Source organism: Dermochelys coriacea, chromosome 8 (assembly GCF_009764565.3).
Source record: "Dermochelys coriacea isolate rDerCor1 chromosome 8, rDerCor1.pri.v4, whole genome shotgun sequence".
Classification (NCBI taxonomy): Eukaryota; Metazoa; Chordata; order Testudines; family Dermochelyidae; genus Dermochelys; species Dermochelys coriacea.
Genome location: NC_050075.1, coordinates 29,291,213 through 29,314,078, shown reverse-complemented (window position 1 = coordinate 29,314,078; position 22,866 = coordinate 29,291,213). Strand labels below are relative to the sequence as shown.

The 22,866-nt window shown below is 38.6% G+C and overlaps 1 protein-coding gene across 8 annotated transcripts in view; it reads right to left on the bottom strand.

Moving 5' to 3' along the window:
- The window catches only part of TENM2 (teneurin transmembrane protein 2), a 963,219-nt gene that overhangs the window by 17,346 nt on the left and 923,007 nt on the right, over nucleotides 1-22,866 (bottom strand). For 7 of the 8 annotated variants that reach the window (XM_038413789.2, XM_043490999.1, XM_038413792.2 and 4 more), the window contains 7 exons: nucleotides 21,820-22,069; nucleotides 17,798-17,818; nucleotides 12,937-13,169; nucleotides 11,297-11,451; nucleotides 9,883-10,757; nucleotides 3,951-4,126; nucleotides 2,025-2,260 (listed from right to left, as the gene is read on the bottom strand). In XM_038413789.2, the coding sequence (XP_038269717.1) occupies nucleotides 2,025-2,260; nucleotides 3,951-4,126; nucleotides 9,883-10,757; nucleotides 11,297-11,451; nucleotides 12,937-13,169; nucleotides 17,798-17,818; nucleotides 21,820-22,069 (1,946 nt within the window). The remainder of the gene's footprint in view (nucleotides 1-2,024; nucleotides 2,261-3,950; nucleotides 4,127-9,882; nucleotides 10,758-11,296; nucleotides 11,452-12,936; nucleotides 13,170-17,797; nucleotides 17,819-21,819; nucleotides 22,070-22,866) is intronic. The other variant, XM_043491001.1, reaches the window with a different exon arrangement.

The window sequence follows — 22,866 nt, the reverse complement described above, 5'->3', positions numbered from 1 at the left end:
TTCAGCCGATCGCAGCTCCCACTGGCCACGGTTTGCTGTTCCAGGCCAATGGGGGTTGCGGGAAGCGGCGTGGGCAGAGAGATGTGCTGGCTGCCACTTCCCGCAGCCCCCATTGGCCTGGAGCAGCAAATCGGGGCCAGTGGGAGCTGTGACTGGCCGAACCTGCAGACGCGCCAGGTAAACAAACTAGCCTGGCTCGCCAGGGGGCTTACCCTGGTGGGCTGCGTGCCAAAGGTTGCCAATCCCTGGTCTAGAGGGTCCCTTCAGGTCAATATTGGTTCCATATTTTCATTAATGATTTGGATAACAGAGGAGAGTATGCTTATACAAATTGAGGATGACTATTATCAAATTGGGAGGGGTTGCAAGCACTTTGGAGGACAGGATTAGAATTCAAAACAATCTTGACAAATTGAAGTATTGTTCTGAAATCAACAAGATGAAATTCAATAAAGAAAAGTGCAAAATACTTCATTCAGGATGGAAAAAAACAAATGCATATCTACAAATGGGGAATAACTGTTCAAATGCATCCGATGAAGTGAGCTGTAGCTCATGAAAGCTTATACTCTAATAAATTTGTTAGTCTCTAAGGTGCCACAAGTACTCCTTTTCTTTTTGCGAATACAGACTAACACGGCTGCTACTCTGAAACCTGTTTAGGTGGTAGTAATGCAGATACGGATTTAAGGGTTATAGTGGCTCACAAATTGAAAAAGAGTGAAAAATGTGATGCAGCTGAAAAAAAAGCTAATATACTTCTGAAGTGTATTAATACGAGTGTTGTATTTAACACATGGGAGGTAACTGTCCTGCTCTACTCGGCACTGGTGAAGCCTCAGCTGAAGTACTGTGTCCAGGTCTGGATGCCACATTTTAGGAAAGATGTGGAGAAAGTGGAAAGAGTCCAGAGGAGAGCAACAAAAACGATAAAAGGTTTAGAAAACCCCACCTATGAAAAGAGATTAAAAAAAAGGGCATGTTTAGTCTTGAGAAAAGATGACTGAGGGGGGACCCAATAACAATCTTCAAATATGTTAAGAGGTATTATAAAGAGGACTGTGATCAATTGTTCTCCATATCCACTGAAGGTAGGATAAGAAGTAATCAGCTTAATCTACAACAAAGCAGATTTAGGTTAGTTATTAGGAAAAACTTTCTAACTATAAGGGTTCTTAAACTCTGGAACAGGCTTGCAAGGGAGGTTGTGGAATGCCTGTCTTTGGAGGCTTTTAAGAACAGGTTAGAAAAATCTGTCAGGGATGGTCTAAGGTTTACTTAGTCTTGCCTCAGTGCAGGGGGCTGAACTAGATGACCTCTCAAGGTCTCTTTCAGCTCTGTATTTCTAGGATTCTATATATAGCTTGATACAATACCCAATGAAGCCAACAGAAGTCTCTGATGGACTTAAATGGGCTTTGGATGAGACCCACCACATTTTTCTTCTCAGTATCCCAATGTGCCTTCCAATCTCTACATACTGGGGCTACTTCATCCCCAGTGAAATTTTAGCCACCTTGGGAAAGAAGGGGGGAGGGAAAATAGTGGCTGTTTAACACAGCCTTGCAGTTTACAAAAGGAAATAAAGACAAATACTTATCTCAGAGAAATTGCAGGGGGAATTTAGGTTAGTAGAATGTAATTACATGAACTAGAATTTTGTTTGGAGACTCAGCCAAACTCTTGTGAAGAGTTCCACAGTATATTGATAGACAACAAGTGGTCAGGATTTTGATATTACAGCTCATTAGAAAGATGGCAATTCCACTATAGTGACTCTATGGGGTATTTTTTACTAACCTCCTTTTGAAACTTCTAGTTGATGGAGCTTCTGATAACTGGTAACAGCAGACTACTCCATAGGTTTATTTGGCCTCTCAAATACATAAAATGTCACCAATGCTAGTCCACTTCATTGTCTTATTCATTTTTATGAAGTAGAATTGAATAAAATATCATTTAGAGTAGAAAACAATCTAGATACAGGACAAAAGATTGTTGTTGTAACAGTGAGTTCCACTTACCCTGAGCTTTCTTCCGAACACCGTCACTTTGCCTTTTATCTGTTCTTTTCTTAGGCGCCACTCAATTGAATTTAAGCCATTTTCCATTGGCAGGGAAATATTACATCGTCCTATGGTAGGGGTCACAGTACCAGCCAGGACATGAGGTTCACTGTGGAAGCTAATACTCATTCCATTGGCATACATCACTCTCAAAGTGCCATTATTACAGAGCTGGTAGCTATTCCTCACTTGATCTAGTAAAATAATAAAAAACAATATTTAGCAACTTTAGTCATAAAGAGAAGATAACATCAACTTAATAGGTTTTTATGGTACTTCCACTGATGTCAAATGAAGTCTGCCTGCATTGTGCTATGGTAGATATTACCAATGTTATTGACTTATGTAAAGAACAATGGTATTAATGTTGCTAGCCTGCAGAGGTGCTAAAGTTTATACTGTTGTTTTCCATTTACTCTTAATTGTAAATCAAAACATATACTGATGTATTTCAGTGCCATAATTTATGTGGATGAATTTCTAAAATGAACAAATCTCAGGGGAAAATTATATTTTTTGACTGAACTGTGGGATGAATAACAAGCCTATTAAATGCTGTGATGTAAAAAGAGACCATTGGAATCTTTTGTCAGAAATGAACAACTAATCCCTTTTTCAGTCTTTTAAAAACTGCCCTCCCAACAACTACACAGTGCAGTGTTATAGATTAGTTTTAAATCCCAAAGATGCGATACCCCAACAATACAAGCTGGCAGCCACAATCCTTTATGTGTGTATGTGTCATTCTTTATCCCACCATAAAGAAGCTAAGCTAGCCAATCAGATATCTGGCCTTTTCGCTTACTGATAAAAGTTATAAAAATAAAACTGTACTTTTATAGTCATGTTATTCTCTGACTGGTTGACACAGCCAGCTCTATTCTGTAAGACAATCAGAATGGAGCTTTTCAATACTTCAGTTGTGCGCAGCTCACAAAAGCATCAATATCCATCTGACAAAAGGACAGCATCTACATAATTAATCATTTGGTATAACAGAAATAAAGTCATTGGAACAGGAGGTGTCAGAGGATAATAGTCTATAAATGTTGACATTTATACGTCAGAAGGAGACTATTGTCCTGTGACAATGTTCTTATTCCAGTGACATTATCTCTTAATTAAAAAAACATCATCCACTAAACTTTCAATCTATCTTCGGTAACTGTGACTGTTTACACTGTGTCATATACAATGTTTGGTCCATGTCAGAAAGTTTCACACAAAGGAACATTTAACCGTTTTGTTACTGATTTCTTCTGCAGTATGCCAATTGTGGCAACATTCTCTGATGTGGTCATGCTGCACTGAAAACATGGTACACAATTTTTTTTGGTCATGGCATCAGAAAAGGGCCTGATCCTGCATTTTACTCACATGAGCAGTTCCATTAACTTGAAAGAATTAACTTGGATAAATCAGGGCGACAGGGCTGATCTCATCAAGTTACACTATGATAAAAACTTCCTGCATCTTTTCTCAGCTAGGATTTTACAGTGAGATAGTTTATACAAGTTTATTACGTCACTGTAAAGAATCCACTTTTTGTCCCTAAAGTTATAGCCAACGTTGCAATGGAGTGCAATGCACTCTGAATATGGGTAAAGTAAACCTGATATGAAAGGCATCAGCAGAGCCAATTTACAACAGGTAATGATCATACTATATTTGACTCAACTAGGATAGACAAAACTTCCCCTGCTTGACCTGAAGAACTGCCATTTTCACAGAGCATGTATGGGAGTTTCCTCCAAGAACCTTATGTTATTCTTTTTCCTGCTCAAAAGTGCACTTATGATATGAATCTTTTGAGAATGGCTCCCTTAAAGTACTAGGGAGATATTGGTGTTTGTGTCTAATGCGCTGAAAAGTACACTCTTGTACCTTGAACCACTGTATAGGAAGCCTCCACAGAGGAGAGATTGGTAATGACTGTTACATCATCATCCCGGTTGGAATTCTCTATATCGATGGTAATAGATTTTTCCATTTCCCTGTGAAGGCTGGTTACCACTCCGGTGGGACGTGTTACATTGGTCAAGCGTCCTTCGTGGTCATAGCTAATAGATAAATTAATGAGAGCAAAATAAGCATGTGTATAGTTATAGGCTTCATTTAGTCGACATTATTAATGTAGCAGCTTCTTGCTAAAATATGGCATGAAACAGATCTTGATCTTTTAGAACATTTTGAGTTGCTCAATCAGCTGTGTTTGAAAACAATCTATGGTTGTGAATTAAGGTTTTTCTAGACAAATTCTAGTCTCTATTGTACCAATGTAAATCCAGACTAACTCCAATTGAGTTAGTCTGAATTTACAATGTTGACACTGAGAACAGAATTTGGCCCAGAATCAATACATATTTTAATATTTTCAAGTCACTACAACCGGATTAGCTACGGAAAAATCATGCCTCTGTAATCTGTTAGAATCCTCTGTCAACAAGGTATTGGATAAGAGAGAATTAGTTGATGTAATTTGTGAAAGGCTTTTCAAAAGTCCAGAAAAAATCCTTCACAAGAGGCTATTAAGAAAAAGAAGTACTCATAGAATTCTGCCAAAATCAGCTGAGAAACAGAAAATAAAGAGCAAAAATAAATGGGCAATTTTCAGTTTGGTGAAAGGTTAACAGTAGGTGGCCCCAAAGGTCTCTACCAGTCTGCACCAGTGTAGACTAATATGTTTACCAATTATCAAAAAATGGACAGAACAAGGAGGTGGTGAAATCTGTAGAAGACAAAATTATTTAGAGTAAGACTAGAAAAGTCTGTGAAAAACTTTAAAGTGATCTCAGAGCTAGGTGAATGCACAGCAAAATGGCAAGTGAGATTTACCATTAAACACAAGATAATTCAAATTGGCAAGAATAATCTGAACAACTCATACCCCATTGCTGGGGTTTAAATTAATGAAAGAAAAGGAACTGGGCATCACTGTGGACAGCTCATTGAAAATCTCTGCTCAAAGTGGAATGGAATAGAAAATATGGAAAATATTCCAATGCCATTTATATAAATCAGAGGTATACCCTTGCATGGGACACAGTTCAGTTTGGATCATTCTATCTTGAAAAAGATGTAGCAGAAATGGAAGGGATGAAAATTACTAGAAACATGAAACAAATATCATAAAAAGACTGACTGAAGAGACTCTGGCTGTTTAATTTAAGGGGGGATATGCTAGAGGTATACAAAATCATTGTATAAATGATACATATAAATTGTACCATCAATATATAGAGAAGTAAAACAGGACCATCTTACTTACTCCTGTCCCAATAGAAAAACAGAATTGTAACAAAACTCCAAGACAGTACATTTAGAACTGACAAAAATAAATAATATATTTTTTTAAACACAATGTATAATTACCCTGTGGAACTGCTTCCACTTATAAACAGCTGGTGGAGGCCACTGTCTGAAACAGAATTCTGGACTGCTCTGATTTGGTAAGGCAACTCCTATGTTCCTAAAATGAAGTCCCAGGGTGAAATCCTGGCTCCACTAAAGTTAATGGGCATTCTATCACTGATGTCAGTGGGTCCAGGATTTTGCCCCATGTTGTACGTACAATATTGCCCAGGAGGGAATGTAAGTAGCAGTTAATGAGGTGTGGGTGAGACCAAGAGCTATCCTGGAAATAGGGACATCATTGATTTTGAATAGGGCAGTTGATGAAAACTTCCTTAATGGGTGATGCTGGTGGTTCATAAACTGATTTCCTGGAGTTGGGCAGCAGACAGATATAATGCATTTATTAAACAATGACTATGATGGAGCAGGACATTTCCTGGGAAATGATGAGTGCCTCGGAGAAGTTAGTACCTAAGACTGGGAGCCATTAATCTTCAGGAAATGCTCTGACCTGGAGTTGTTATTACCATTGCAACATGACAAGAGGGGAAAGGTGAATGGATCCTTTTTTTTTTTTTTGGTTAATGGGTGAAGTAGTTTCAGTTGGCATGTACTGAGTTTTCCAAAGATTTAATGCACTGTGATTATCCAAACATTTAGTCTCAATCATCTCTCAATATACATATTCAGGTTATAAATAATATTTTGAGAGAAGACTTTTATTGGTCCTTTCACCATTTTTGCCACATTGTTTGCAGGCCACTCAAATTGTCCCAGGTATTGTTTATTACATTGTGCATCCCTTCTGCGTGTTTGCGCCAATATTCTATTCTGTATTCTATACATAATTCCTATAATGTGTCTATTGCTTTAACATCTGAGCACCTAAATATTTAGATTAAGTGCACTGTGCACTCTTTAAGGCCTGAGTTCTGACCTTTAGAAGTTTAAAATATGCAACTGGTAGACAGCCTGTAGAAAGGATTTAGCTAGGTTAGTTTCAGATATGAAGCACTATAAAGGTGTAACAGCTTCATTTGCGCTAATTTGGCGATAGGCAAGGTGTATATCCACATACATTTAAACATATCCTTATTTTATGTCTTATAAAAACAAGTCTGATTCAAGGGAAAACTTCATTACTTTCTTGGGATACTCCAAAGGTCAAGTGGGATATCATCAGGGACCACTTCAAAGATTTATTCCTCATGCCCAAAAAACAAGCTTAAATTATTTTAAGTGAGCCTGTTGTCAGCTGTTGTATTACCTATGAGCATTGACTGTTCATAATGTGAATAAAGTGCATTTTAAAAAAATAATTCTGTAAAGCTTTTGGTAGATATAGGTTGCACAAAAGACAATGCCAAATAATGATGCATTGTATTTCAATAGGTCAATTGTTATGTTATGTTACTTTTTAGAAGATTTTTGTGTGATCATTTCACAACTCCACTATCCTATTATGATAAAGGGCACTCATTATCTGTATTTGAATGTGAGGATGTAATGGTGTTGGAGGTAACACATACTGCCTTTACAGAGCGTAGACTTGGTGATTCAATAGATTTTTCCATCTTTAATTGCTATGAACCTATATTTACCAAAACAAATGCAGCAATGATAGAAAGAGAGATCTCTCTCTGGAAATACTTCACACATTCAATCTAAAATGTAAACAAATACAGTGCGTTATCTCGACAGGGATTCTCCTATATTTTATTTAACTATTACTTTCCATCTCATTAACAAAACAGCTTTGTGCTGGGATGGATTCAGGATGTTAAAGAGTCACAGTAAATTGGCTACACAGGGTCAGCTCCAACTAGATGCCTCTGTTTATCCTTTGTCACATTTTTCCATATGGAGAATTTGCATTTTACACACTGGGTTAAGTTTCACCCTTTACACATTGTTTCCCACACACTTGGTATAACGCACATTCTTCTTGAAACTAAAAATGCCCCAGAGACACAGACAGCTTTGTGGATGGCATACTACAAACGTTTTGTAACCTAGATAGAGCTGATCATGTGGCTCTGTTCTTTAATTACATGAAAAAAACTTGGGTTGCAAGGGTATAGAATATGATCAGGGTGCTAATGAATATACAACTGGTGACATTCTAGATAAACAGAAAGCATAACCTCTCTCATCTACTGGCTGTATATTGTTGTACATAGTACTTAGCCCAGCTGCAATACTTACTTGCAAAACAAAGGAGACAATTAGCTACTATCTATCCTTTCTCAAACATACTAATTTACTAATCTAGTGCTTAATCCTGTACTACTTAATACCAGGCATACTACTAAGAGGCGCTTAGCACCAGAAATAGTCCCACTGAAAGCACCTAGCAATTTTATGAACACTGTAAAAACAACATATAATACTTTCAAGACGCATGTCAGCACATCACAGAACATGCAAGTCATATTTCCACTTTAGTAGTCTGAGTAAACATATCAGAAGACTTCACGTAAAATCACACCAAGATACTGTCTAAATCATGACTTTTAATTACCTTTAGGTAAACCAATATTGTAATTTTGAATTTTTTATACAGGTAATTTAAAAAAATAATGATTTCTAATGATCAATTTTTTTTTAAAAAAAATAAGTTTTTGTAATTTGTAATTATTCAAAATTATTGTAATATTGCCATTTTATTCATCTAAATCTGTGCACTTGTAATTATTTTGTATCCATACATTAAAATATGTGCTGTTTGATTTTAAGTGTAGTTTCTAGGAAACAAACTAGTTGATACTGCCTGTGATCTAGTGAACTTTGAACTACTGATAATCAATAATGACTAAGTAAAGGTCTATCTAAAATCCCATGCACATCTCCTTATCAAGAGTGTTTCACAAAAGTCAGATACAGTTAATATTAATTTGATTCAGTGATCAGTATTTAGCACTCTCTTGGGCCTCAGTAATGTAACTAATTAAATATCTGACATATGTTAAAGAAACAGGCCTGTTACGTGTTAAAGATAACAATTATGCAGCTTTACCTATAAGATATATGAAAATGAACAGATGTTCAAATTTGGGTGGTCAAGTTATACAGTGACCACCAGATGGCACTGTTTTCCTTTTTTTATAAACCAAACACAAAACACAGATAATGCTGATGTGCGTTGATAATTCAGTTATGTTTCCAGTTAGATCAAGCAGTTACTTATGTTCAGGTACTGGTTTTTTTTTGTTTTCTTACAAAAAGTCAGCAGTGTTTAAGTAGTAGGCAACACGATATGATACTTTGGCACATGTTAGTGGTGAAAACCTATTGCTCAGAGGACAATCTCAGAAAAGTAAACCTAGGTCCAGTCATTTGTAAATAAAGCTTGACAAATATTGTCAAAGTCTAACTTGGAAAAAATTATGAATAAATGTATCACTAATTAAGTATTTCAGCAAAATTCTCACTCTCTAGATAGACAGCCTTGTCATAGTTAAAAGCCAAAATATTCAGCATATATAGTGCAGCATATATATATATGCGCTGCACTATATATATATGTGTATATATATATATGTGTATATATATATATACACACACACACACACACATATTCAGCATATATAGTGCTACTTATTTAGGAAACCCTCTTGTTGCCAAGTAAATTACAATAATACTATTAAGGACAGGATAATTGTTAGAGAAAATCTAGTTTGCTTTTCCAGCTTTTTAATATACCTAGGCACTTTATCTCTGATCCATTTCAGTTAAAGAGGAAATTCTGTCTTTTTTTAATCTACCTGCTCATGAAAACCAATGTGCTTTTGGGCTATCTACAAATTATATAAGTCACACTGGGATCTAGACCTTGGGATCTAATTTCCTCACCTATCTCAAGAATGAGTAATCAGTAAAGTTAATCAACACTTTATCTCCTATATGTAATATGGGTCCAATATCCTGACATTTGAACAGCAAGACTTGTAATTTGAGTTCCAAGAGAAACTAATATTGAAATCTCTTGACAGAGGCAGCCCTGTGGGGCGTAACCACAAATTATTGTGTTGTGAACTGGGCAGACCAGCTTGGAGAAGGGGACTTCTTTGCACTCCCACTTATGGCAAAGAAAGTTGGGCCCAGTCCTGCAAACAGCAGTGTAAATGCAAGTTACTGATCCTAAAAGGTGCTAGCAATTTGCTGGGACGTGAGAGAGCTCCCTTACCAGCCATACTCTACACTGGGACCTTAGGGTGCTCAGCAGCTCACAGGAAGCATCCGTCTCAGGCCCTTATGCAAGGATACTGCAAGACTGTTAAAGTTAAAAAAATCACACACGTGGCTCTAGGACCCTATTTCATCAAGATTTAAAGACCTGATTCAATGTTCATTGAAGTCAATAGAAGGACTACCACTGATTTCAATGGGCATTATATTAGGCCCTAACCATTCTCATTTGAAAGAGAAATGCATACTCAACAAATTTAAAAAAATTTCTTACTCATAAAAGGTCGTCCACCCTGTTTCATCACTCTTTGTTGCCAAGAGCCCACTATTTCCATTGTAAGTCATTAATCCAAGTTCCAGGGTCTGGGTAGACACTACCTTGAGTCCACCATTCGTGCTGACAACCAGCGTGACAATCTGATTGTCAGGCATCAGTAAATGGCGTGGCATTCCATTGTTATCCCGACGAATTTTTAAGGAGTTACCATTGTTATCGATCACCTCTGTGACATCGTTATCGGCGCTGTAGCTGAAATTATACAGATACTCTCCGGTAACAAGACTGAGGGTGTACTGGTGGATGCCATCAGCATTGAAGACGTACAGCTCCTGTTCTCCTGGAGAAGCTGCCTCGTACTGGTTGACAGAGTTAAGAACGGGTCTGTTTTTACTAACAGCCCTAATGCGTATATTTCCAAGGTCAGCTATGTAGATAGTGCCATCTGGTGCCACAGCTAAGGAGGATGGGGAGTTTAAGATGGCGTCAGTGGCATAAGCATCATCCCCAGAATAGCAATTACAGTTGACATCATTTTTGCAGTCACAGTCCGAAGCTGCCCCGGCTAGGAGGCAGATCTCTCCATTTGTGGTTACCTGGCGTAGTCGATTAATTTTTTTCTCATCTGTCTCACTGATATAAAGGACTCCTGTATGTGAGATGGCAATTGCACTGGCTGACTCCAGCGCAGAGTGGATGGCCAGTTTGCTAAGGGAGTAGTCTATCCCAGGAACCTGACAGTGCATGGGACGTCCAGCGATGATGCTAACCTGGTGGTTTTCTGTGATCCGTAAAATGACGTTGTTCTCCAGGACATAAAGTGAGTTATCCATGGGATTGACAGCAAGATCAGTTGGCCACTCCAGCCGCACCTATGAACCACACAATAATTCATTATTATTGTAAAACTCACACCAAAAAAGTAAATTGTTTTCAACACATAACAATTATATGTGAAATGGCAGCAAATTAGTCAATGGTTTAACAGAATAAATCGTGGAACTAAGTGCTCTACTTAATACTTGCATGTACAAATTAAAGCTATGAACAGTGCTAACTTTGGTTAATTATGTATCTGTTGCAAAGGACTGAATGCTACATTACTGAAAGTCTACAGCAAATACAGAAAAATAAAAGGCAATTATACAATAACTTCCATTATCTCAAACTTATTTCTCTATGACTGTGTAAACAACTTGTGTTAACCACTGCAAGAGGGTAGGTTCATTCTTTTCAGTAACTAATTATATAAGCTGTTATCCTGCCCTCCATAATGTCATCAATACCCTCTAAATCCTTTTTCAGAGGAGTCTAACATACTGTATTCTCTACAGAGAATGGCCAGGCAATTATCCAAAGTAAATAGCCATCTGTTGTATGGCACATACACAAAAAGGAAGTAAAACTCTACCTGGGTGACATCCATGCTGGAATCACAGCTTAGTGGTCGAACAGCAGTTAGGTCATTAGAGCCCAGCAGAGTTGATATAATTCCATTCTGATCAACTTTCCGAATCATAGTGGCATCAACAAAATACATAAGCCCGTACTTATCCACTGCAATTCCTACAAAATAAGCAACAATCAGTGCTCTGGTTTCATGCTTAATTGATAAGTTTATTCCAAATACGGAGGGTTACAAGGTGCTGCTTTTTTGTTCATCCCAATTTTTGCAGGCCTTCAGCCCCTGACACTGCAGTCCAGATCCTCAGCTAAATCAATGTACCTCTGTTGAAGTCAATGGAACTATGCTGACTTATCCCGTGGTTTTTTAACAAATCAACCTTAATCTTGAATCTTGCATTAACTTATTATTTTGCCCTATGCTCTTTTCTGCCTCTGTATAAAGAAACTTGAAACTATTTTTTTTAAAGAAAGATTTTTCTCCTTGATTCTTACATGAAAAATTCAGATTTCATTTCTCCTGGAAGACTCTATGTGTAATTCGAGAACTTATAGGTTTTGACCCCATAGACATAATTAAAAATGACTGAGAGTGGAAGTGGTTTTCACTCAGGATGTTTTAAAATTGTTTGAGTTCCATTCCTGCCAACACTCAGGCCTGGTCTACAGTCGGAAATTAGGTTGGTATAACTACATAATTCAGCGGTATGAAAAATCCACAGCCCTGAGCGTCTCAGTTAAACCAACTTAATCCCGGTGTAGACAGTGTTAGGTTGATGGGAGAATTCTCTCATCAACCTACCTATCACCTCTCAGGGAGGTGGAATAACTATGCTAATGGGAGCAGCCCTCCCACTGGCTTAGGAAGCATCTTCACTGAAGCACTACAGCAGCTCCAGTGTTTTAAATGGAGACAAGCCCTTACTCATGTGTTTAACTTTACACATGCCAGTAGTCCCATTGCATTCACTCAGGCTACTTGTGATAAATTTAAGCAACTATGTAAGTGCTTGCAGAGAAAGAGCTTTTGTAGAGGTTTTCGGTTTGGTTTTAATACCATCTGCTTAACACAAGAATTGAAAGAAAAACTCTCTTTGCTAACAACTTGACAAACCCACCCTTTAATTAGAGGGCTCTAAAGTCACCAATTTCAGTGTTCCAAGCAAAATAGTGAAGACAAGACTCTATTCCTGATTACGTTTGAGATGAAAAAAATACTTAAAAATCCCCCAAAATCCTTTATGGCACCTTACTATAAATTATAAAGAAGCTTAAAAAGACACAGATCCATTTTTTCCCATTTGTAGGAATAGGCTAATGAACATCAGAACTAAAATTAAAAAAAATACTACAGAAGGCATCCCTCCTCCTCCCAAAAAGGACTGTGTTTCAAACAATGGTGTTTTCTCCTGTTTGCAAGTTTCCTTTTAGGAGGAAGCCCGATGCTGTGAAATCTCCTTTTGCAGTAAACAGTGAAGGGGTAATAAAGTTTGCTTTAACTAAAGCATAATCGCTTGCCAATCCACTGTGATTAAAGCACAGAATAAAAATTACCAAGCTAGTAGTGATTTAATTACTAGATAATTATATCCAGATCCAGCCTAGCCTCAGACAATTGCTTTCTCCAGTCTCTTTTACTTCTTTTACCTCTAGGGCTCATTAGGGTTGCGTCCACTGCCTTCCCTCCATCTCCACATCTGGCTTCATCAAATGGCAGACACTGCTCTCCAGTCCCTGCCACCACTTCAGAGTTACCGGCCAGGTCTTTTGCACCAGTGAGGGATTTGACTCGGTAAATTCGTCGGCTGTTGGTATCTGATACGTACAGTGAACCCGAAACGGGATCCACAGCCAGGTAGTATTTGTGAGCAGGATTGTTGCTTTAGGAGGGAAAAAACAGAAAACGGAGATGGCTAAGCAATCTGAAATAATTCTAGACCTTTTGGCCTTAGACAGTTATCTGCCATTTAAAGAACTGGAAAGAACAATTTGACATCTTAATATTCTGAGGGGTCTGAGTTACTTCTATTTAATGATATTGTTATGCTTTTCTATTGAAACCCTTTATTTCCCACAGTGCTGATATATTACTGCTTTATTTGGGCACATTGCTTTTAAAAATATATTAGATACAAGCTTTACAAATGACTTTGCTTCTATGCAACATGAACCAAAGAGAAGGAAAAAAGGAATGAAAAATGGATAATGTGTCTGGGTTCTGATTACAGACCGGTCAGCATTTTCTGAAGAGTGTGGAGCTTGTCCCCCCTTTTTAAAATCACTTTCTTTACATTCCACCAAACAATACACAGTAGAACCCAACAAGCAAGTAAAAAGTAGAGTAGCTGAGTGCTGTGCTCAAAAATATACACTGCAAAAGGCCCTTTCCTCCTCCCACTGTTATCCCTGTATGCTTGCCAGAAAGATGACTAGCCCCTGAGTTAGAGGGATAAATCTGGCATTTAGTGTTCCTACACGTCAAGTATCAATGGTTTCATGCTCAGAAGGATTAGTACTGAAAAAGTGAGACAATGGAAGTGCCTTGCTCATAGAGTGAAGCTCTAAATCCACCACCAACTGGGCTAAATTCTGCACTGTGTTGAACCAATGTGAGGAAAGACTTTTTTCCAGTGTGTACTATCACATCTCTTTATTATTTCTTTGCCAGGGGCTGTTTTTATAAAGCAAGTGTTTAATGTATTGAAGTAAACTAGTAAAGAGCATTAGATTCTTCATTCAGCACTTATATATAAGTTGAGATGGGGGAAGATGCTGCTACATTCTGATTTGGAAGCAGGGAGTAGTTGGAGGTACCTGCTCAAGGCCAAATCTCTTTAGTTCATCTCTAACCGTTGTCATTCTTGTACTTCCCTTGAAAGAAGAAATCTCAGGAATGAGATGAAAGCACCAGCCTCTGAGTCATGAATACTCTGACACCAAATTCATGAGGTCTTACATAAGCAGAAAGTAGGTGCATAAAAAATTTATCCTTAAACAAAGTTTGTTCTCATTTGTTCTTAAAATAGTATATGAAGTTGGCCATGTAACTAAAATCAGAGAGAGCCCAAATAATTTGGCTTTCACCTGGGCTACTCATCTGTAGTGACTAGTCGTGATTTGTTCTAAAAGTGGATGCTCAGATGTATTGCTACATCTCTAATGAAACTATAATTTTTGACAGTTTATCAAATTTTGGAACTATTTTAACAAACCATCTGTAAATTTTGAAATTTCAGTCTCAGCCATTAACACATATAACTAGAGCTGGAGCAGAGGAACAAGATGTAGTCACTTTAATGTGTTTTTAAACAAGATCTCGATTATGTTTACCAGTCTTGTGAGCCTATGGTGATCTTATTTAAGGTCAATGGAGATTTTAAAAGTGTGGAGGACAAATGAGGAAAGCAAGAGAAAAGGCAGGTTACTTACTAGTTAACAGAGTCATTTGCCTCCAAAGATCCACACTCCTGGATTCATATGGCAAAAGTGCACAACTCCAAGAGTGAGGATATGTCGAGGCAAGTTATGATGGAGAAAATAAGCCATTTCTTCATTAGACTCTCACTGGAAGTATAGCCACTGGCACCTTCTGCAGATGGATTATCAGCAGCACACAGACAACTGTGCATATGTGAGGACAGCCAGATCTTGGGTGAGGAGGAGTGAGGAGGGACAGAGAAAGCACTTTATTGTAAACCTGCCTGTAATATGGCATGATTCTGAGTCAATAGCACATTCTGCACTTTGCTCAAAAACAGTAGATTCTGGAAAGGAGATTGATTTGGCTGAAATTAAGTGGGAAGGGGTAATACCATCTGCAGAAGACTCACAGGACCATAAAAATGAAGAGATGGAAGTACAATAAATAAATAGAAAATTTATTTAAAATTTATTAAAAATTGGCAGTTTTATCCCATGCAAGGATCTCAAAGCCCTTTACAAAGATGGGTAAGTACTGTTAAATCCATTTCACAGAGGAGGAAACTGAGGCACAGAGCAATTAGGTGACTTGTGCAGTGAGATCAGTAGAACACTTGGGATTAGAACTCAATCTCTCAGTCCTTTGTCTTGTCTTCTACAGCATAATACCTTCCCACTAGGTCATCTCATCACCTCCTCTCCTTTCCCCTTTCCTCACCAAAAATATTTAACTGAATTTTCTATCTTTGCCTTGGATAAGTGCTGGGTTTGAGGAAAAGCCCTTAAGATGTTGACTTTAGCTAACAGAACCTCTTAGCTTTCCAGTAGATAAACACCCAGGTTTGTTAGTTAAAAAAAAGTTTTAAATGTTGTTTTGAGGCTTTCCCCTCTTTCATGCTGTTAGACATGCTCTCCTTAAACACTGATGAGCAGGTTCTGTCACCATACTCACTCTGAGTAGTATCTCATTCAGCAAGTAGGTCCTTCTGAAATTGAGGGGAAGTAAGGTACCAAGCACTGCAAGTTAGGGTGGCAGACTCTGATCCACAGAGGGTGCCTTCTGGTCCTCTTCCTCTCTATGCAATCATCCTTCCTTATGCAGTCATCAATATATACACTGAGCTCACTGCCCCTCCCAGCTATCAGAATTCCATTCAGGCTATGATCATGATGCAGTGATCTCATTCAGAGCATTCATTATCATTTGTTTCAGCAACTCATTCGCACAGATGCAGACGTGCGTTATATATGTGTTTGTTCTCCATCGTGAGCCGAACAAGGGCAGAGAGGGTGTGAGCCTATCCACCAAACTCAGCAGCGAGCTCACAAGATCTGAGGGGCTTTTTTCTCCAAGTTTGATAATGGGGAAAATCAACTTTGGCAGATGGAAACTGATCAAAAGGATGCACCTTCATTACTCCTACAAAGAGCTAATGGCTTATTTCCTCAAATACAGACATATCATATACTGGAGAAATAAAGAGTTCCCAAACTAGCATTTGACTGGCTAAGCAGCTTTGGCCTCTCCCTTTGCCATTAAAAAAATCCCTTTAATTCTTTATTAGATTTACATGAAGGCAGGGAACATATCCTTTGTTTAAAAAAGTTTTTAATAAAATAATCAGTATTGCTCAGAGATACACTACTACAAGGGCTCATCTCAGAGCACTTACTAGTGAACATAACACTTAGTACCATGAGGTCAATGAGACTCAGTCTGTCAGGAAGAAGGTTGCCTGGGAGTTAGCATAGGCAGGAGTGGGTCTTAGAGTCTGATTCTCTGCTCACTTACACCAGAGTAACTCCATTCACTTCACTTATTTCTTCAATTTAAATACTAAGAAAAGCCACCCCTACACAAAGCTCTAAGCATCCTAACAATTAGTTAGATTTACAACTAATGGCCACCCACCAGCACAAATAATCATACAAATAATGAATTGACTCAGCCTTCCTCATGATTTACTCCATTGCGAGAGGGGAATCACACAGTTAGGCCCCAAACCTCTGTTGCTTCCATCTTATACTGGGCTCAGGAGAGATGGGGAACCATCAGATTATGGTCCCCAAGGGACCATACACCATCTGGGGATTGCAGAGCCCTTCATATGCTGACCGTTCTACTCCTTCTCTACCCTCCATTGGGGACTGAGAGGAGGAAGGCACAGAGGCTGGCTATGCCAGCTCACAACTTCTGGGGACACCTGGCTAGTGGGTTTAGTGCTCATGTGGTACAAAAATGAGATCTGAATGCCTTTGAACTAGAACTCTGTTCATGGCCTGGTCTACACTGCTGCTTAAGTTGCTGTAAGTTACATCACTCAGGGATGTGAAAAAATCACCCTGGAGCGACATAGCTTACATTGACCTAACGTGATGTCTACTCTGCGTTGTGTCAATGGGAGATGCTCTCCTGCTGACTTACCTTCCACCTCTCGGGGAGGTGGAGTACTGAAGTTGATGGGAAAGCTTCCTTTCCTCATGTCTTCACCAGACCCACTAAATCGATGCCACTGCATCAACCGCAGCAGCGCCAATTTTGCTTGCCAGTGTAGATAAGCCCTTAGAAATGGATTTTAAGCTCTAGTTAAACTAACTAATCAATTATATAACCAGACGACCACATTGTTAATAGTCAGTCAATATAAGAAAGAAAGAAAGAAAGAGTGAATCCAGAAAAAATTATTAATGAGTTGAAAATGAGTTTTTGACCCATTTCCAGTTCATTAGTCCCTTTGTGAACCCTGTCCAGCATTTACAAAAGCTACTGCTGTAGTTTGCCTCAACCATTTAGACCAATTACAGACCACAGGGAGAAATGCTTATGTAAAAGTTAACTTTGGGTTCATTATACTTACATTCCACTAGAAATTCCTAATTACTGTCAGAATTTATTTGGTTTCTTTTTGACTGCATTTCATAATTGCTAACGTTTATCATATTCATAACACATAATTAGTACATAAAAATGTTACTATATTTGGTACATGAAAAACATTATGTTACACAAGAAGCACAACACAAAAAGCAAACACAGTGAAGCAAACAAACTGTATCAAATTATATGTGAAAGAGCTTTTGGTCTTACCTATGTTTAAACTCTTTATTTCTTTATAGAAAGGGAACAGAAGGAAAAAAAAGAACAAACAGTTAGCTGAAGAATAGATGGTAAAGCATACATAGCATTTTGTTTTTATTTTACAAAAGGACACAAGAGAGGAAATCTCTCTTCAGCTCTAGCCTTAGGTTGGTTTCGGGATGAAGCACACCAGGGGGTGTTGTAATCACCAGATAGTTCCCTGCTATGATACCCTCCCTCAAGGCATATTTTGCAAGAAACTTTCTGGATCATTGAAATAATCACTATGTGAAAAAATGTTCATCTTGTGTGCTGAGAGAGGGGAAGAAGGTGGCAGTTTACCACATGGAACTGTGGGCTTAGCGGAGAGGTGTGGTTAATATACAGTGAAAGCGGCACTAGGATCACTTCTAAGAATTGAAAGCAAACACTTTAAACTACCCAAAAGTAGTTTCCAAAAGGATTTTTTTTTAAACTTTAGACCTGTTTCTACTAAGCAACACATTTTTGCCCTTTGGTCCCTGTGGTAGTTGCTTAAAGCAAGTTTGACTGTAAATGCAGCCATTGATCAAGAAACTCCCTAAGTTGATCAAAGTAATTCTTTGGTTACTGCTATTTGATAACAAAGCAATAAGAGACTGAACAACATGAACTGAGTATTATCAATTGATGCCTAGTGTGCTGTCTAGGCACAAGGCCAAAAGGCAAGTGCCTGCTATATTCCCACATGTGAATTAATATATTTTTTGCGCCTAGTGTGTGTTGTTGTGTTTATACAATACACGCTGAGTGGAATACCGATGATGTGCGTAACTCCTGAGCCGCAGCTTTTACAGCACAGTCAGAAGCTTGGAACTTTGTGAAGTTCACTCAGTAAATTGTGCCATCAATAACAGTCCTGGCTTTAAATTCTTATTAACCAGTGATATCAGCTGATGTCTTGGGGTCATTTTATACTGCTTAGTGAAAGTGAAATGTCATGTATTATACTATTCTCGTATTCAATTTTACACTGGTGTAACTCCACTGACTTCCATGGAGTTACTCATCATGATTTACACTGCATATGTAAGACCAGATCAGTGTTCGTTATCTGCCACAAATGAAGGAATATTTTGGTATTAATTATGGAAATATTAGAAGCTTTAATAAAATTGCAAATATGCCAGTTTGAGATTCTGGTCTTGTTCGTACCTAAGGGCCCAATTCTTCCAACCCCTACTCATGTAAGTCCTACAGATTTTCATGGGACCAGTCTTCTGAGCATGGATGTTTTCTATGAGTAACATTTGCAGAACTGGACCCAGATTCCTTTCTGAGAACACAGAGTTAAACCGATGAATGTAAGTCCAAAGACTGTATCAAGCCTGTTGCAGATTTTCAACAGAACCCAACATGAAATAGCTTCATTGTTCACTACTAGTAGTTGTTACAGAGGCCAAGAAAACTATACTATGGAAAACAGACTTTAATAAAAGACAAGGGGAGCCGGATAGAAGCATAAAGAAAGGATAAGCACCCTGACCTTTGCTGATGTGCTTTCTTACTTTTTTGCCATATTCTAAAGAGGCTGAGATTGATACTTGTTCACCTGCACAGCCAAAAGGGAACAATGTTCAAGCAAGTCCTCTTGTAAATTTTGGGCCAATATTTTCAAACTTGGAAGCCTACTGCTATGCACCTATAAAAGTGACCTGATTTTCAGAGATGCTGAGGTGACATGGAAATAAATGCTTGATATTAGGCACCTCAGTTTGAAAATGTTAGCCTTTACTTATAAACATTATAGAATCATTTAAGTGTAGGACTGGAGCCTGGAAGGGACCTCAAGAAGTCATCAAATCCAGTCTCCTGCGCTGAGGCAGGACAAAGTAAACCCAAACCGTCCCTATTTGTCCAACCTATTCTTAAATACCTCCAAAGATGGGGATTTCACAGCATCCTTTGAAAACTGATTACAATGCTTAACTAGCCTTATAGTTAACGTTTTCTCTAATATCTAATCTATATCTGCCTTGTTGTAGATTAAGCTGATTACTTCTTGTCCTACCTTCAGTGGACATGAAGAATAATTGATCACAACCCTCTTTATGACAGCCCTTAAAGACTGTTATCACATCCTCCATCAGTCTTCTTTTATGAAGACTAAACATGCCCAGTTTTTTTAACCTTTCCTCATAGGTCAGGTTCTCTAAACCTATTATCATTTTTGTTGCTCTTCTCTGGACATGCTCCAATTTCTCCACATCTTTCCTAAAGTGTGGTGCCCAGAATTGGACACAGTACTCCAGCTGAGGCCTCACCAGTGCCAAGTAAAACAGGACAGTTAACTCTTGTGTCTTACATACAACACTCCTGTTAATACACCTCAGAACAGTATTAGCCTGTTTCACAGTTGCATCACATTGCTGACTTATATTCAATTTGTATTGCTCTATAACCCCTAAATCCTTTTCAGCAGTACTACCACCTAGCCAGTTATTCCCTATTTTGTAGTTGTGCATTTGATTTTTTCCTTCCTAAGTGAAGTACTTTGCACTTATCTTTATTGAATTTTATTTTGTTGATTTCAGACTAATTCTCCAATTTGTCAAGGTCCTTTTGAATTCTCATTCGGTCCTCTGAACTGCTTGCAATCCCTCCCAGCTTGTGCCGAGCTATGTGTCTGAAGGCAGGTCAGAGCCCAACTGAATTAAATTAATCATATAAAATGAGGAGTCATAGAGTGGAATGATGTTTTACAATGATAAATGTTTATGGTGGGTCACACAACCACACAAACTACCTGCTCAGAACATATGCTGATCTGCTAATAGGAAGCATGGTCAGTATTATTTCACATCTGATGATAATAATGATAACTCTGTTTTCTAGAATGATGTTTTAAGTGATCCCAGGGGTGAAGAGGCATTGATGTGCAGTGATCCACAAGACAGGTGTCAGGGAATGGGCTTAAGCATAGAGCGGCCTTGATTCTGACCTCACTTATGCGAATATAAATCAGGACTCACTCCATTGAAGTTAACAGAATTATATCAGTGGAAAACTGGTGTGAGACCAGAAGTAGGTCCATCATTTCTTCCTAGCCCAATCATTTTGCTATGTTTCTCAGGCACTGAAAGCAAAACGATTGGTTATTGGTGGCATCAGATAAATAGGTTAGCTATTTGAATTCTCTCGAGGTGTTTGGCAGCTTTTTAAAGTCTACAAGAGCAGTAGTTTGATCACATTGCATTTCTTGACAGCTGCAGAAGTACCAAGGAAGTGTTCACGTAGGATCCAATCATATAGTTTTTCCTCACTTGAGTAATTAATTTGTCTCCAGAGACTGACCAGTAAGAGTAAGGACTAGTCACATGAGTGCGGGTTTTCAGGAATGGCCCTTTCCTCTCCCAGGGGGAAGAAACAGGACAGTGAACACAAATGGGTGAAATGATCCACTATACATTGGTGCCTTTTCTATTTATGTGACCAAATCTTCAGCAATTGTTTGTGCACATTGAGATAATTTTTAAGAACTATACTATCCTGATTATGCATGTGGCTCTCTGATATTAACCTTATTTTAACTGCACTGACCAAACCTAAAGAAAGATATTTAAAAATGTGGGGAAGGGGGAAAGGAGTGGGGACAATGGCCATGAAAAAATGTTGATATCAAAAACTCTTCTGAACTCACAAGGCTTTTAAGCCCTGGCATATTGCTCTGGCTGACCAATGACAGGCAGTCAATCCCATAGTCTTGAAAACTAGGTAGGCTTTGTCTAATAGTAAAGGGAGATTATATTAAGTGATTAACAAAAAGAGAAAACAAGTTGATTTTTTCTTTGATCATCTTCAGTTTTTTTCTCTACTAACACTCATTGCTTTATCATCCATAGATACTGAGCTATGCTTTTCTGTGCCCCATTTTTCCATTGGAAACTTATCAGGTGGCAAGGGACAATGTTTTAGAAAATTATAAAAAGGAATGTGAAAGTCTGATTTCAGCACAGGTTACTTATGTCAAAGGGCTACATTTGACGCCTTACCTTAATTCCAAAATACTGCTGACGTTCCTAGATGGGAAGATGCGCCGAATATAGTTAAAATCCCCAACAAAGAGGCTTCCATCAGTTCCTACTGCAAGTGCCACAGGGGCCAAAAGCTTGTTTCCTTCTGCAAGACCATTGCAACTTGGGCAGGAGATGCTCCTTCGGCGCCCGTTCCCCATAATACTGGTAATCACGGCTGGCTGCTGAGTAAGAAAACGATTCTCTCCACTGCCTTTATGCAATATACCTAACAGTGAAGGGAAATGAAAGTGGTTACTATGATAGTTTGGAAAGTTGGCCTTTAGAGGGCCTGCTTTTAACAATTGATGTGACACTGGTTCAGGGATGTAAGGTGAAGTGCCTTCAATTGGATGGTCTCACAACATTATTGTGAGGAGAGGGATAGTTGCTGTTTTCAGGGCAGCCTGAGCACAAGAGTGACTCAACTAGCAGTAAAGTTAAAGGTGTAATATTGGGTCGTATTAGAAGACACTACAGTCATTATGAGTCAAACCATTGTCATACATCTCTTTCTTCTCCCATCGTACAGAGGTGGGATAAAGGAAGGCCCCTGTTATAATGTCATCAATTAGAAAGCAAAACAAAGAGGCAAAGAACTGAGAGCAAAAGCAAAGAGGCAAAGAACCTGTTAAGCCCCTGAGTTTCCTCTGCCTTCAGTTTATTTCTATTATTATATAGATGTTCTTTTGTCAGCTCTCCTGTCTTCTTCCTTCTTCGCCTCTCCCTCTCCTGCTCCCTCTTGCTGTCCTTCACACTCAGGCAAGGACAGCAAAAGAGATGAAGGGAAGAAAAAGAAGGGGAAAAAGGAAAAAGTCAGAGACAAGAGCAAAATGCCTGAAGAGGCTTTCAAAGGCTAGAGGGAAAGTGTGGAAGGCAGAGGAGCAACCCCATTTCTGGGGGTGGGAGGAATGTCTGAATTGGCATTGCCAACCACCCTGAGGGATAATGTGAGTCCTGCCTCTTCTAGGGCTGCCAGGGTACTGGAGTTCCAAACAGCACGGAAAAGCTGCGTTTAACAATGTG